The 13,892-nt window shown below is 41.2% G+C and overlaps 1 protein-coding gene across 3 annotated transcripts in view; it reads right to left on the bottom strand.

Moving 5' to 3' along the window:
- The window catches only part of gpc5a (glypican 5a), a 126,889-nt gene extending 118,523 nt beyond the window's left edge, over positions 1-8,366 (bottom strand). The window contains exons 1-4 of one of the 3 annotated variants that reach the window (XM_071488970.1): positions 8,111-8,366; positions 7,722-7,974; positions 3,999-6,627; positions 443-604 (exon numbers count right to left, since the gene is read on the bottom strand). In XM_071488970.1, coding sequence (XP_071345071.1) covers positions 443-604; positions 3,999-4,152 — 316 coding nt within the window. In that variant the 5' untranslated portion in view covers positions 4,153-6,627; positions 7,722-7,974; positions 8,111-8,366. Of the gene's footprint in view, positions 1-442; positions 605-3,998; positions 6,628-6,784; positions 7,537-7,721; positions 7,975-8,110 lie in introns of those variants that run through there. The other 2 variants (XM_071488969.1, XM_071488971.1) reach the window with 2 other exon arrangements.
- Positions 8,367-13,892: the final 5,526 nt, after the last annotated feature.

Below are 13,892 nucleotides of genomic sequence, written 5' to 3'. Positions count from 1 at the left end.
GGATACGGTGTAGCAGGGCACCTTTCACAGGAAGTGAGGGGAGCAATAAGAGGCCCCCGTACACATCCCTAACAGACATTTACCCATACTGAGGGTCTCCTGAGTCCCCTACAGGAACAGCCAAACTTTGTAATCTCATGATCAGACTGTGGAAGGAGGAAAGACCCTGCTCTGTTCGCTCTGAAGTGGAGCCTCACAGCACGCACACACAAACACACACACACACACACACACACACACATACACACACACTGACTCATCCACTGTTTTTTACAGCACCCACACAAACCCTTACTTCTCAACGTGTACTCGGAAGTACAAACAAACAGCTCCACACGTACAATTATCCACATAAACATGAGTGCGCTTATCTCAGCACGCGTTTACGAAGCTTAACCCTCACAACAGCGATGCCTGAGCACACGAACCATTTAACTCTTACCTTGAAATGCAGCCACGTTACGTGAGATGAGAAACTTCAGGCTGGTGCTTGACATCTGGAGAAGGTTCTGGATGTCTCTCCGGGCCGCCAGCTGGTACTTCTCCTCCATCTTTTTGGTGCAGCAGGTCAGGTTCTTGGACACGCACACCTGAAGGTCTGGACCTAAGAGTCATATCGAATAAATGTTATGATCTTAAAATATTATGTACAGAGGCTAGGATAAAGATGGGACAAAACTAAGAAGCAGGGTGGCTAAGTGTTCACCTTACAGACAGACAGCCTGTGTTTCCACCTTTTGGCATTTCTGTATGTCACAGCCCCAGTTTGGGCCACTAATGTATAACTGTATATATAACATTCAAGTGACAGAAATAACTCTTTGTTTCTCTGAAGAATAAATACCTAAATACCTCTGAGAGTCAGTACCTAGCAATTTCTGAACATACCCTTAATTCTCGTTCCTAATCCAGTTAGTGAGAAATTACATACTGTGTGTCTTTGCTCTTGTTAAATATAAGGGAAATATTGATGCATCGTATTGTCGGTCGATTAAACACTGCAGCTCTAAATGGACAGGGTTTGTTCATTTGTGGACTGCGTTAAAAATATTGTTATTGTGCAGCACACAGAATATTTTAATCAAGACAAAGAGTCTTTTTTGGATTTTGCAAATACCTCTAGAAACATGTACATGTCGGGTTTCTGGGTCTTTCAAACGTCACCAGGTATTTATGTTTCAAAGAAACTTCTGTTACTGAAATGTAATGCTAATACATGAGCAGCCTAAACTGGGGCATTCTCTAACACATTTCAAAAACAAGCAGCCTAACTCTGGTGGATCTGACTCCTTAAATTGCCCAAAGCTATGAATAAGTGAGTGTGTCTAACTATTTTCAGGATTATCTGACTGGCAACAGCCCAAACTGACAAGCACATTAACAGGCTAACTTAGTCACAATGGCAACGCAACCATGTAGCTGTTCAGCAGCTATAATCTTCACCATGTTGACCATCTTAGTTTATAGTGTTAGCTTGCCGGCCTTTCCTAATTAGCACTAAACACAAAATACAGCTGAAACGTATGAGAAGATCATTAGTTTGTATGTATTTGTTCATATTGGACAAATTTTAATTCTTAGACAGGTTGACAGTGCTAGACGTTATCACAAGTCGTCCTGTGGGGAACACGAGGGTCTGAACCGATAGCTGTCGAGACATTTCTGTAAATGCGTCGCTTCAGGAAAAGTCGGGGCATCACTAAGGTCCGCTAAAGTCTCCTTCCTCTGGGAACCATGAATGTCTGTGCATAATTTCATGATAATCCATGTAGAGATATTTCAGTCTAGACCAAAGTGCTGGACCAACCAACACTAGGCATAACCATAAAAAGTATCAGGCGATCAAAATCACGTCTGTGTGACAAGCATCAGGTAAAAAGCCATACAATACTTGGGTTTTTCTAGCAGTGCACAAGTTAAAAAATTGCTTTGGTGGAGCAAGAAAACCAAAACATCTAGATCCTAGGAGAAGATCTGAGTCAAAGCGTTATCACATCTCAAAGTGATGTCTCAGATTTTCCCCTACGAACAAATGTAAGCGATCTACATTCATACGGGGCAATCAAAACATCTTAAAAGCCACCTCAAACTCTGCAAAAGCCTCTCTGACATGCCTAGGCAGAGCCGTTGCCAGAGACGATATCAGCTCCCTGCGAGGTTCAAGAGTGAGGAGGGAGCCGAGCAGGCGATGGCACACGTGGTGGAGGAATTCAAACTCTTCCAGATAAGACGACATGAAAGCACCCCAGGCCTTACTTTTCTAACCTTAACGCTTCCCAGAACCATTTCCACTTCCGACAGCACAGGCAACAGCTTTTGTTTGGCCGAGGTGATAGACTTCTGACTCGTTGTGCTCTGACCTAAACTGAAGGCTGTTTGGCACTTCTTATCAGGCAGCCAGCGTCAAACATGGAAACAGCTCTCTCTCTCTTGGATTCTTGGAATTTCTGGAGGTTATTTCTCACAGGCCCACACTCAATTATAGATAACTTCTGAAAATCATGCCGAAGGATCGACCCTACCTCTTGCCATCTCCCATTACACTATCTCATGTATTTCAGCACATTAATCTGCATCCATCGAGGAAATGATTTTCATCTCTGCAGCGTCAAGATGAATTTGGACTCGGAAGACGTTTAGCCGCTGCCAGAAAGGTCAGAGAAGGTGCAGCTTTAAGCAGTAGCAAGTGTTTTTACAGGGTGAGTAGCTACTGAAGCAGGAGCTTATCATCACTTAAACTGCAGGAGGCACCCACTGCACACAATTTATCTCAGAGAAAGTCCTTCTCAGTCTGCAATTGTGCAAATCCACACAGGCTCATTTAGAGGGCAGGAGTGGTGATGGCATTATAAGGGTTATTTAGAGGTTTAGGAGGCATTTGAGGGTTTTCTGTCCATTTAAATTGGTTTCCTCTCAGCAGCATAGGAGAGCAGTGATGAAGTTTATAGGGAGCAGTTTGTGGCAGGATGGTAGTCAACACCATTAAGATTTACTTTTCCACGAAAGAGCATGGAGAACAGCAAGCCGTCCACTCAGTTACAGCCCACATGAAATATCCACACCCATAATCTCCCCTCCCTCCCAAAAGAACTATCATGTGGAATTACATTGTGGGTGGTGTTCAGAAAGTTAAGTGAAGCCCAGTTCGCCTAACTCTACACAAAATAATTCCTGTTTATCCCAGCAAGCCACTTATCTGCTTTAAACAGCCAAAGGAGCAGAGTCTGGTTTCTTTTTACTCACAACCAACAAGCAATCTCAGCATCTTTTTTTCACAGGATTAAAAAACAGCATTTTTTTTTTTAGAAAATTAGCCAATGCACTGCTGGTAATACAGTGAGGTAAACAATAAGTGATAATAAGTGTCATTACTTTTACTGGCTGTAGAGTTGTACAAACATTTGTACAATCTACCTCCAAACATATAAATAAAGTGCATGGCAATCATAATACATGAAATACTTCATCATACACGAAGAACCTGACATATTGCTGAAAATGAACTAGAGTGAATACCCAAAGATTAGCTATCATGGACTCCTCAAAGTTTTTATTCTTAGGACGCTCACAGTGTTTACTCCAAATATCTTGATCTAAAAAGAAGCAGTTCAAACAGCTCAAAGCTCTCCTGTTCCACTGTCTATATCATTACCACAACTGCACACACGCCTCTAAAATGTGTTTTAAAAGGTGTGTTTTGTAACTACAAAGAGTGCTTAAGAAGACAGAAAATGACAGGTTAAAGGAGCAGTTTAGGAGCTCTACAGGAGGGGAATATTTTTTTTTTTTGTCGAACAACTTCTCCAGAGTATTTCTCTCAGTCAGTGGTTGACATGATGTAAAATAAATGTGGCATAACAATTTGTGTTCGCTGGTTTATGAGAATTTTACTGCAAGAACCCCCTCCCAGAAAAAAAACACACAAACACACACACACATACACACAAGACATTAACACACACTCTACTCCTCACACTGGAGGCAAAACTCCAACATACCTGGTCTGGGACTTAAAGGCAATAATTGAACTGGTCCAATTTGCCTGAGTTGGAAAACTTTGCGCACTTCGTCGCATCTGTTTGAGCTTCCCAACCCTGATCCACAGCAACAAGCGAGGAGGAGGAAGATGCAGTTCGTCCAGAGTGCACCCATTTTAATAAACCGCCCGGCTGATAGTCCCAAATAAGAAACCTGGTTGGAAGTTAAAGGTTTCTAAACCTGTAGTCGTCCGGGTCTCAGGTGAGTAACGTCCACATTTCAGGTTTCAGGATTCAGCGTCGACCATGTGGCGTTTGTGTTTCTGTCGAGGAGACACCGCAGATGATCACTTAGATCCCGACACGCAGGGAAAGTTGCTGCGGTGCGACTTGCTAGACAACAGCATGTTGTCCAAGTTGGTTGGACCGACAGCAGAGGCGGTACCGCAACGTTACCTGCGCTCCGCGGCTGCATCTGCGGCTGGACGGCGGCCGGACAGCGCCATCTAGTGGACAGCTCCCAACTTCAACTTAAGACTGATTTTTTTTTTTTTTTTTTTTTTTTAAATGACAGTTACAGACTATGTAGACTAGATAAAACGGAAGTGATGCTACTATTAGTTTGTGGGTTAGAAACGTGGATTTTAAGGAATTTATTTCCAGGCTCATTCATGAAGGCGTAAAGGATTCATGCAAAATCCAGCTAAAGTAACTTAAATGGCTACATAGGTAGTTCTGTTTTTTGCCGTCACTTGAACGGCCCTGAGGTAAAAAAAATAAATAAATAAATAAAAAAAGAGACCATCTATCATTTAATTTTTGAAAAATTAGAAAATAAAAGTTTAGGTTTGTTAATTTTCATGTGCTGGTCTTAAATAATGTTGAATGCTTGTATGTTGTGCCCCATTTAGTCCTAACCAACTTAGTGTTTGCATCAAGATTCATGTATAATTTGGTTCAATCTCATAAATCTAATTAAATGTGTGGTCCACATATTGATTTCTAACTAGATAAAAACCGACTCAAGCCTAACATGCAGGTTTCTGATGCTGTGCCAGCAGTTTGATATCATTTCACAATACATTATGTTTGGCATGTGAGTATTAAATATTCTTGAACGTCCTGTGATCTAACTGCTGCCACTCAGGGTTTTGATCTACAGTCTATCTTGGGCAACTGTGCAAACTGCACCACAGCCTGATGTTACAAGATTAGAACACATTTAATTTGGTGGCAAAAGCGATCAGCGTGACACTACTTAGTATTACATTGGTAAATGGTTTAATGTGATTGCATGAAGCGTGGAGAGAATCAAAAGTTATTGCCTGTAAAGAGTTGACCAAACTATGTTCAGTTTTGTACGCCCTCCCAAAATCAGTTTCTGATGGTGGCATGACATTTGTGCATTTCTCCTGAAAATCTAACTAAAAGCTTCAGCCCAAAACACGTACATAGTGCTTTAAACACCGGTATCTCTAAGATCACTAATTGTGAGAAGAACATAAAGCACTCAGAGAATGAATAGGTTTAAGAAATTTAATACATTACCAGCAATATTACAGTTAACCAATTGTAAGATGCAATTTATATAGACCTAGCTAGCCAAAATATCACAGGACATTTAATTGACCGCAGCAGTTTTCTTATCAACATTCAGGTCAGGATCCAGGTCAGCTCCATCTCCTCGTTCCTACACAGGCCGGGACAAGTGCAATACCTCCAGGTACACAGCATTGCTACTAATCCCCACCTGCACAGGAAGGGACATCTCCAAATATCCAAAATATCACACACAGTATGTGCAAAGACCCAGTATAGCAAAAAATTTGATGGAAAGCAATCTTTCATGGTAAAGCACAGTTCATCAGCGTAGTCAGTTTTGCATGGATTTGCACAGCGAACATCAGTAAAAGCTGAATGCAAACCAGCAAAACTGACCAAGAGATGATTAACAGTTAAATCTTAGACGACTATAGACATCTGCTCTTCAGAAAGACGCAATTAGTTAGAAGTACTTCAAGTGCTTACATTGCAGTAGATAGAAAAACACTACCTGCACTATAAGCACTTTAGTACTGCTGAAACTGAGGTCAGTGTACGAGCATTGGCAAATACTCCTGGTTTTTTTTAAACAGCATTTCAAGGTGTATTATGCAAATCAGATTGTGTTTGATGTGACACCCCCAAAACCAAACATCTAAGCAGGTGGAGAGCAAGCAGGCCACCATCAGTTTTGCATAGATTTGCACAACTCATCTATTCTTGTAGTGCAACTATGCAAAACTAGCAGAGAACTGCGAGATATTTGAGCCCAATTAGAAATTAAAAATGGTCTGGTGGTGCATATCACAGCCCCTTATGCCAGAAGGAGCACTTAGGGCAGTAGGTGCTAGTCTATTTCACTATCTGCACTAGATGCACCTTAGCACAAAGACAGTACTTCAAATGACATGTAACATCAAAGAATCTGCACGCCAGTGTCAGGGTATTGCTGTAAGTGCCTCCACTGCAGTAGGTATGACATAGTACTACCTGCACTGTAAGCACTTTGACAATACACAGACTCGTTTTAGCATCACTGCCCTCCAGCACCACGGGAAAGATGGTCACAGTGCTCCGTGGTTTGGGACACCTACACTTCGCGGTGGATCTGAAAATACAGAAAGGAGACACAGGACAGTTTATTACATACAATAAATCATTGCAACAAGTTATAGGAGCAGGCACACATGTGCGCACATGTAACCAATTAATTGAAATCTTTGGAGAAAAAAAAAAACGTGGAATCTGCTTTTTTTTTTTTTAACCATCAGATCTGTGCACTGGTTAATCGATCATTACACCAGTTTGTTGCCGTGGGACAAGATGTTATGGTTTTATTGTGGCAACACGAGGTCAGTGAAAACATGAATGAGCAGCGCAGCCTGCGGCCCGCGTCCCCGCAGCACGGGAGCGCCTGCGCAGGGCACGGTGTTGTTCACCCCTCCCCCACCGTCTTTAACATGGCGCCTCGAAGTGCGCCAACCTTAGCATAAACGACTTTACACCGACCAAGCTATAAGCAAGCGTACTGTTGCACACTAAAAAAAAAAATCTATCTGCGTGTTGTTTGCTCCAAAAGGGGGACACCGTGGCCTGCGGTTTCGGGGCTTCTCGAAAGCAAAGCTGCCGTCCATGCAGGAGCAGGGGCTAGCAGCACACACCAGCCGTGCGCTGCGCTGCTTGAGCTGGTGCTAGCCTGGTGAAAACATGGCAAATCGTGTTTACGTTACTCCACTTTATCAGCACTGCTATGAGAGGGGTAGAGGAGAGGTGGGGGGTGGCACAGGAGCAGCCAGGGGGTTAACAGTGACACAGTTGGCTCATTTTTGTGTCTGGCTCTCCGGGTAATAAAACTAGAGTTGAGTTTGACGACACTGATTAGCCGCTAGCCAACAACAAACGAGCACACGCTTGAAAATACGCCAACGGTGCATCTGTCCCGGTGGATTGGCCGCATTTACCTACTCTTATCTCCATCTTACTGGGCTACCCGCATTTATAATGTTATGTTCGCGTTTCCCCCCCCCCTCCGCAAACCCACTGTGTTAAGTTTATGCAGCTAGGCTAAGCTAGCTAAGCTAAAAAAAATGCGCGGCCTAAAAACTGCCCCATGTGCTGCTGCTTTGTTCTGGGGGGCACTTTAACTCACACACCACTGCACTCGAGTCTGAGCGGCGAATCGAGCAGATTTATAAAACTTACTTCTCAGATATCGCCAGATAGCGTCTATTTAAACTCCCGGGGTTGTCGTAAAGAAGCGAGATGGTTTTTAACCAGTCGCCAAAGCGCAGCGGAGGAAGCTCCGGACGAGCTTTTCAAATCTCCCTCGATGGTGGAGCTGAGGGGGCTGCCATGCGCCTCACGTTACACTGTTTTCATCGCCAACATCTCATTTAATGTCTCACTGTTTGGATGTTCCCCGACTGGCGTGATATCAAGAGGCGTGAAAACAAACCTAAAACACACAGCCGAGGATTTCATTCAGCGTAACAGAGGTTTTTTTGGTTTTTTTGTTTTTAAATAAAATAAAAAATAAATAACCCGAAACCCGACTTCCTTGCCGATAAACATGCGCTCAGGCAGACACTCACCAGCCGAAATCCACCATCTTCGCTCACTTGCTTGGGCTGCCGTGTAGTCTCTCGCCGACAAAAAAAAAAAAAAAAAAAAAAAGAGGGATAAATACGTAACTATCCCGAAAACTTTTCTACCGGCGGACAAAAACGACACACGAAGTGAAATCCGAGCCGATCGTGAGTGAATTTGCAGCCCAGAAACGTTGGTTAAAAATGATTACGGGGTTAGGAAAGTGGCGCGAAGGCGACCAGTTGGTAACCATGTGGGTGAATGAAGGGCGGCTCCCACTGAACGTAAATATCTAGCTACAACCCCCAACTCTCCACATTAGCATACATAAACTACGGTACTTCCGACACAGCTCCAACCACCCTCTCCCGAGGAAGGAGAGGGAGACAGAGACAGATCACTGCTCGTTTCCTCTCAATGTGACATTTACATGCATGCACATCCTCAGTCATACGGTTTGATGGACATTTAAGTTTTGCAGTATACTGGGGAAATAAATAAATAAATAAATAAATAAACACAGATAAACCACAGAATCCGTTTTTTTTTTTTGTTTTTTTTTTTATTTTAATCCAAAATAACTATTTTTCCACATGGATCACATTGTATGGTCTAATAACTACAAAAATAAAACGACTAATTAACCTGTTGCTGCTCCACAACGCTTTAAAATCACGTATGATAATAATGTAAAACAGTGTGTTGACATGTAGCTCATATGTATACATTTGTTTAATTTTTCGTCGGCCTTGATAGAGAGAAACAAAAGAGATTTTTTTTTTTTTTTTTTTTTTTTTTTACACACTCATTCCCGAAATAAAACGAGTTTTACAGAGTTTTGTCAACTAATCAAGGCCACTTTTAAAGATACAAGGACAAAAGCATTGATCAGTGAACTTAGTGAGTTACACTCATGTGCAGTATATAAACTAACATAACCACAAACAGCCTTTGTATAAAAGTGCACCAAAAAAGTAAGATAGAAAAAAAGGAAAAAGTATAATTAGGCAACCATCATTAGTTTGTGGGTTGTGATGATGGTCTACCAAAAGGATGTTTTAGTTTTTTTGTTTTGTCTTGTTTTATTTTTTTCTGGGATAATAGATGTTTTATTTTCTCAAGTCTTTGGGGGAAAAAAAAAGGCTTAAATGTTCAATTAAACATTTTTCAGGTAATTAAATCGTAATCATTACGCAGTGATGTCAGATTACAGGTGGTTCTCTAAATTTAGCTTTTGAAAAAGTTTATTTATTTTGAAAAGATTTGCAGAGATACAGTGATGAGTGTTGGGTTTGAAACTAAGTTGTGGCAACACTTTAACAAAAAAATCCATAAAAATTCTACAAAAAAAAGTTCAAACAAATGACTGAAAACAAGATATGTAACTGAAATATAAATTTCATAATAAATAAGGACACAATTAGTGTAACAGATGAAGAAGGTTTGGGGAATAATTTAAAGAATTATCTTAAGGTAGTAAAGCCATTTTTTTAAATATTAGTCTGTCAGTATATTTTCCCCTTAGAATAGTTCAAGGGAAAATACACCAATAATCCAAATTATATAAAACCTAAGATATCTGGGTAGTGCAGTGTGTAAAATTGTAGTAACTTAACTTGTTTAGGATCATAAAATGTTAAGGATCTTGACTGTCTTGTGTGATTTGAGCTCCTCTCAACATCTCATGCTCACAGAGAGCTCACAGTAATTGTGCTCATGCCCTGGTTTTGCTTTCCTCTCAGATTTAAAACAAAACGTCTGGATGTTGTGGAGACTTCATGAGCAAAGGCATAAACCAACAAACCACAACAGAAGAGTACTCCAACAAATTCGGGGCCTTCAGACAGGATGTAGGGCCCAGACTTTTTCTGCAGTTTAAAGTAGAACCTAAGTAGATTTCTTTGAATGTGTGAAATTAAAGTACAGTTAAAATACTTATATAGTGAGATATAAGGCACGGATCAATACAAGCCTGCAATCAATACTTCAGATCTTTGCTGCACTCTACAAAATGGACTTTTCTGCATTTGCAGGAATTGCAATGATTTATCGACAGGGAAAGTTTTGTGGACTGTGTTGAATATAAGCTTCCAAACCTCTGTGTTATGTGTTTTCAAATATGCTTATGATGGTTTGCACTTTGAAGAAAATGTGTTAGTTATTAATTACCAGACAAAATCTTAAAGATCATGGATAACCATGAATACAACATATGACATGGCATACCTCACTCACCTTTATATCTGCACCATTTTCAGGAGGAAATAGTATGCAGACACCACTGCTGGACAGTAACTACTTTTCCTCCACTTTCAAAATTAAAACTTTACATAAGAAAAAAAAAAACACATGATGAGCTTATAAAATACAATTCAAAACTCCTTGAAGAAAGAAAACATGACACTTGGGGCCACTTGTCATGTTTCAGATGTTTATGAATTGAACTAATCCCACAGTTTCATTTAAATATTTGTTTAAGGCCCAAAGAGGTAAAACTATCCAATATTTTCATTTTTTTGCACCGTTTTAGTACTTAAATGTTTTTATCACTTCTTCCACTACTGGAGAGCAACTGCTGTGAGTTTCCGCTGTAGCTTTAAAAAAAGATTCTTTCCCAAGTATGTTTTTGTTCACAACACAAAGACGTAAATACAGTGAAAAAAAATGATACAAGACGTGTTTTTCAAAATTGCGTAATACATCTGCATCTGCAGTGTAATAACAAAGAAACAAGAGACAGTCCCTTCAACCTTGGAAGTTTACAAATCCATCTCCACCTTGCCCCCATTGAGCTAAGCCAGTTAGTGGTTTAGAGTATAATGGAGGTTTGATGAAATGCAGTGAGAGCTTTTCACCTTTTGTCATCTGCTGAAATCCGTTGAACCCTTTGAATTGTCATAAACATGTGGATGGTACAGTATAGCAGCTGGCCAGCAGAGGGAACTAAATACTGTACTATAACAACATGATGGGGGTTCAACTGTATGGAGACACACTAACCACAACTTCCCCATCACTGGAGTTCCTGTTGTTCAAAGAAGTCATCTTTATGTAACCCACTGAGATTCAGAGAAAAGGTGGAAGAATTCAAGCGTATCGGCTCATCAATAGGTCTGTTTTACTGTGAAGCCCCTCTGTGACGCACGCTGGTGTCTCTGTAACCTAACAGAGACACAGTACAAGAAATTATTGTCCTCTCCTACTAGTGCTGTCTGTTTGATTTCAGATTTGTGTTCAACCCTCCTCCGACTGACCGACAACTGGACAACTTTTCACCCTAAAACCAGAATATCTGTTCTCCACCACTCCTCTGGGCCCGCTGTGGGAGTGGGAGTGCTCAGTCATAACCCCCCAACCCCCAACACAAAGCCAGTAGTGGGGCTAGTTCCTCTGCATATGGAAGGTTGGGGGTGGGTGGACACAAGGAGGTTGAAGACTTCACATTGTCCCATGGGGTCAGATAAAAGCTTATGCCCCCCCTTATTAAACACACACACACACACACACACACACACACACACACCCCTCTCTTTTCAAGCTCTATGTTCTCTGCACAAATGACAGTTAAAGATTTATCAGACCAGGTATCAGTTGCAAAAGCATTGTAGGACACATATCACTTGATTTATGAGAAAGGAAAAGCCGCCACATGCACGATATAAAATCACTGTCACTTCTGCTCTGTAACACTGAGCAGAGCGACGGCTTCTCGGCTGAAATGCAGAACTGAAAACCACATGCTGGTAGCACTTGCGATATCCAAGCCTGTACCTGAGATCCAAAACATCCCCTCTCATGCAGCACCACTCCTGCCGCCTTTTTCTAAAATGGCCTACCATCTCCAAGCCCCTCCCACAACAGGGGCCATGAGCCTGGGGGTCTCTGTTTTGTTCTTCCTATAGAAGCCTGGTCACCATTGTCTCCGCGTGACCCCGGGGTCAACTGAACTCACCTCGCCCGACCGCAGCCCATTCAGCTGTGAAGCTTCACATGGAACAAAAACATCTCACAAGAGCAAGGATCACTCCGAGTGTGGGGGTGGGAGGGCGCCCGCACATGCTCACAGACAACGAACACGCTCTGCGCTGCTTCAGAGTCACAAGCAAATTTGTGTTTTATTGTCTTTTCCCAATGTAGCAAGACACTAGAGCTGTGCACAGTGAGTTCAAAGTGATCGAGAATTGAGTTTCAGTGAGCCACATGCTGTGTTAGCGTGCATAGTTCGTTGTATAGTCAGGATAGTTGAAGGCATTATCAAGTCTATTAATGAAGTCAATTATAGAAAGGAGTAATGAAGTTATCTTTGGCACATTTTCTATTAACTCTCCTTCACATATTTTTAAATACATCTCTTGCCAGAGGGTGAATTGTGTTTTGCTGCGGGATAAGAATGAGGCCGCCCACACCTGTCATCCGCAGCTCTTTTTCGTATCAGGCTACAGGCCAAAAAGAAAAGTGGTTCACCGTGGAGAATGTAACCTAATTCTCTCTAAAGTTTTACTACAGATTTCGTCAAAAGAAACTATATTCATGTTTTTTTCACAAAGTCAGTTTCATTATTCATTCTGGAGAGACCCGGTTTAATTTTAGCAGAGAAGCTTCCTTGTTTGATTCACAGAGCACATGTCCTGAAGATCCTCTAGTCTGGCTTCGTGCATTCGGAGGCAACAGTGTCCCTGGTGGAGAGGAAGCTCATGGAAGCTGACAGGTTGAAAATGTGTTGCATGATGTGGCCGAAGGAGCATGAAACATGTTCACCCATGGATGCCATGTGCAGCGCCACAGGAGAGACTGAGAGACAATTAAACGCTGCGTGTTTTTATGTTGAATTATATTTCCTTTGCGTTTAGAGATCATTTGATGGCTTTTGTAGGCAGATTGCTGCAAAGATGACACTGCAGCTGAGTGAGAAATTGAGGGAAAGAAGCTAGAAAAAAGCTTCTTTTTTGGATCTTGTATCCCGCTATGTGCGAGATTACTATTAAGACAGCAAAGACTCTTATTCACAGAGAGGTCACAAAATATTCTGGCCACACTTTCCAATAAACTATATCAAACTGTATATTGCATGCTGTTATTTTTTGTCCATTCAACCTAATTAGACAGGGCGAAAAAACTCATCATGCTGTTCTAAGCTGCAGAGTGACAGTCACTTTCCCATGAGCACCATTAGAAGTGTAATGAAGAGACATGCTCCTCTGGGCAGGGCCTAATTTTATGCCTTCAACTTCCAAAAATCATTCAGAAAATGTTTTTTTTTTCTTTTTTTTTCTTTCTTTTTTTTCAGTTTTAAAATCAACCACAGCTGAAATGTCTGAAGTGGCTATAAATGTTGAATAGGATCATGATGGTTTTAAAAACAGCCATATGAAATAGTGGTGCTGCTGTAACTTGCTGCTTTATGTGCTTCATGTGCAGCTTAGTAATTTTATAACCACAAGGAGCACTGAGGTAGTTTGCTGTGATTTATTATCACGTGTGATTTAATCTGATTCAAACTTTGATGTCTCCATTACAACCTGTTCATTTTCTGCCTCTCTGCCACTTTTACTTTTTTTTTTTTTTTTTTTAGAACAGAAACAGTGATAATGAGACTACTGACAGGTTGTCCAGGTTTTTAAACTTGTAACACATAACAAAACCCTTCCTGTGTTGAGTAATTCAGTTTCAAAAGGAGCCTTTTCTAGCACAGACATCTGGCTTTAGCGCAGTATTAAAACATATTTAAAAATGATTATTCACGTTTAAATTGAGGTTCATACAAACTAAAAAAAAATGAGTATGGAA

This window comes from Trachinotus anak, unplaced genomic scaffold (assembly GCF_046630095.1).
Source record: "Trachinotus anak isolate AG129_WGS33_773 ecotype Australia unplaced genomic scaffold, CSIRO_AGI_Tana_v1 ptg000011l, whole genome shotgun sequence".
Lineage (NCBI taxonomy): Eukaryota > Metazoa > Chordata > Actinopteri > Carangiformes > Carangidae > Trachinotus > Trachinotus anak.
This window is presented reverse-complemented; position numbering and strand designations above follow the sequence as displayed.